Source organism: Phalaenopsis equestris, unplaced genomic scaffold (assembly GCF_001263595.1).
Source record: "Phalaenopsis equestris unplaced genomic scaffold, ASM126359v1 Scaffold194622, whole genome shotgun sequence".
NCBI lineage: Eukaryota > Viridiplantae > Streptophyta > Magnoliopsida > Asparagales > Orchidaceae > Phalaenopsis > Phalaenopsis equestris.
Genome location: NW_018214571.1, coordinates 1 through 1176, shown reverse-complemented (window position 1 = coordinate 1176; position 1176 = coordinate 1). Strand labels below are relative to the sequence as shown.

At 34.0% G+C, this 1176-nt stretch overlaps 1 protein-coding gene across 1 annotated transcript; it reads left to right on the top strand.

Annotated features, from left to right (window-relative positions):
• Positions 1-289: 289 nt before the first annotated feature.
• On the top strand, positions 290-906 carry LOC110034920 (tRNA-dihydrouridine(47) synthase [NAD(P)(+)]-like; the record flags this gene model as incomplete). Its single annotated transcript, XM_020739158.1, has 2 exons — positions 290-571; positions 664-906. Coding segments are annotated over 2 exons (525 nt in total), but the record flags the coding sequence as incomplete, so codon positions are not given.
• Between the last annotated feature and the right edge of the window lie 270 nt (positions 907-1176).

Genomic DNA, 1176 nt, shown 5'->3' with positions numbered 1-1176 from the left:
TAGATTCCTTTAATTTAGGCTGAAATGATCCCCACGGATGCCCATTTCTTTTCGATTAAAGATCATTTCTATTAAAGAAGTCAGGGGACTAATTTTGCACTTCTATAGACTTTGGGGCTAAAATGACTATGCAAAAGTCAGGGCAGCTATTTTCACACTTTTCTCATATTTTTCTTAATTCAAAGAGAATTACTTTTTTATTTTTAGCTTGCTTTCCAGTTTCTCTATGTATGTTTTTGACTGCATTCTTATGTCTTTTTTCTTTTTAATTTTTTTTGTCTGATTTAAGGTTCGAACCGGTTTTTTTGAAGGAAGAAATCGAATTGATTCCCTTATTTCAGATATTTATGATTGGGGAACGACCGCAATAACTGTACATGGTCGATCCAGACAACAACGGTATAGCAAGCTTGCTGACTGGAATTATATATATCAGTGCACAAATAATGCTCCAACCGGTCTCCAAGTGCTTGGAAATGGTGATATTTTTTCATATTGTGACTACAATAAGCATATGGCTGATTGTCCTGAACTTTCTACTTGCATGATTGCTCGTGGTGCTTTAATTAAGGTTGGTAAACTCTACCTTCGTTTGTTCTGTGTTTAGTTTCTTTTGTCAGGTTTCTAGAGCTTTATGGTTATTTTAATTGCATTTTTTTTCAGCCTTGGATATTTACTGAAATTAAGGAACAAAGGCACTGGGATATCAGTTCAGGAGAGCGGTTAAATATTTTTAGGGACTTCGTGAATTTTGGTCTTGAACATTGGGGCTCTGATACGAAAGGTATGATGACATGGTGCGTGCTTAGTAAATTTTATCAGTGTGCAATGAAATTTGCAGTCTCAAAGCCCAAAATTAATTACATATTCAGAATCAACAAAATGTGTAAAATTTGTGCAAAATGATAATCTAATAAATTTGGCGAGAAATTGAAACCGCAAGGCCATAAGTTGATTGAGATTGATATCTTAAGAAATCAAGTTACCATAAATTTTGCTAAAATCATGCTCATTTGCATTGATCATCAACAAAATATTTAGCAGAAAAAGGAATAGTATAAGAATTTACCGCTGCAAAGAAAATTCAAGTTGACTTCTTCCAGAATTTGGCAGCTACACTTACATCACATTTGAAGGAACGAACGAGCAGTGATCTTAGATTGATAGAATACCAAA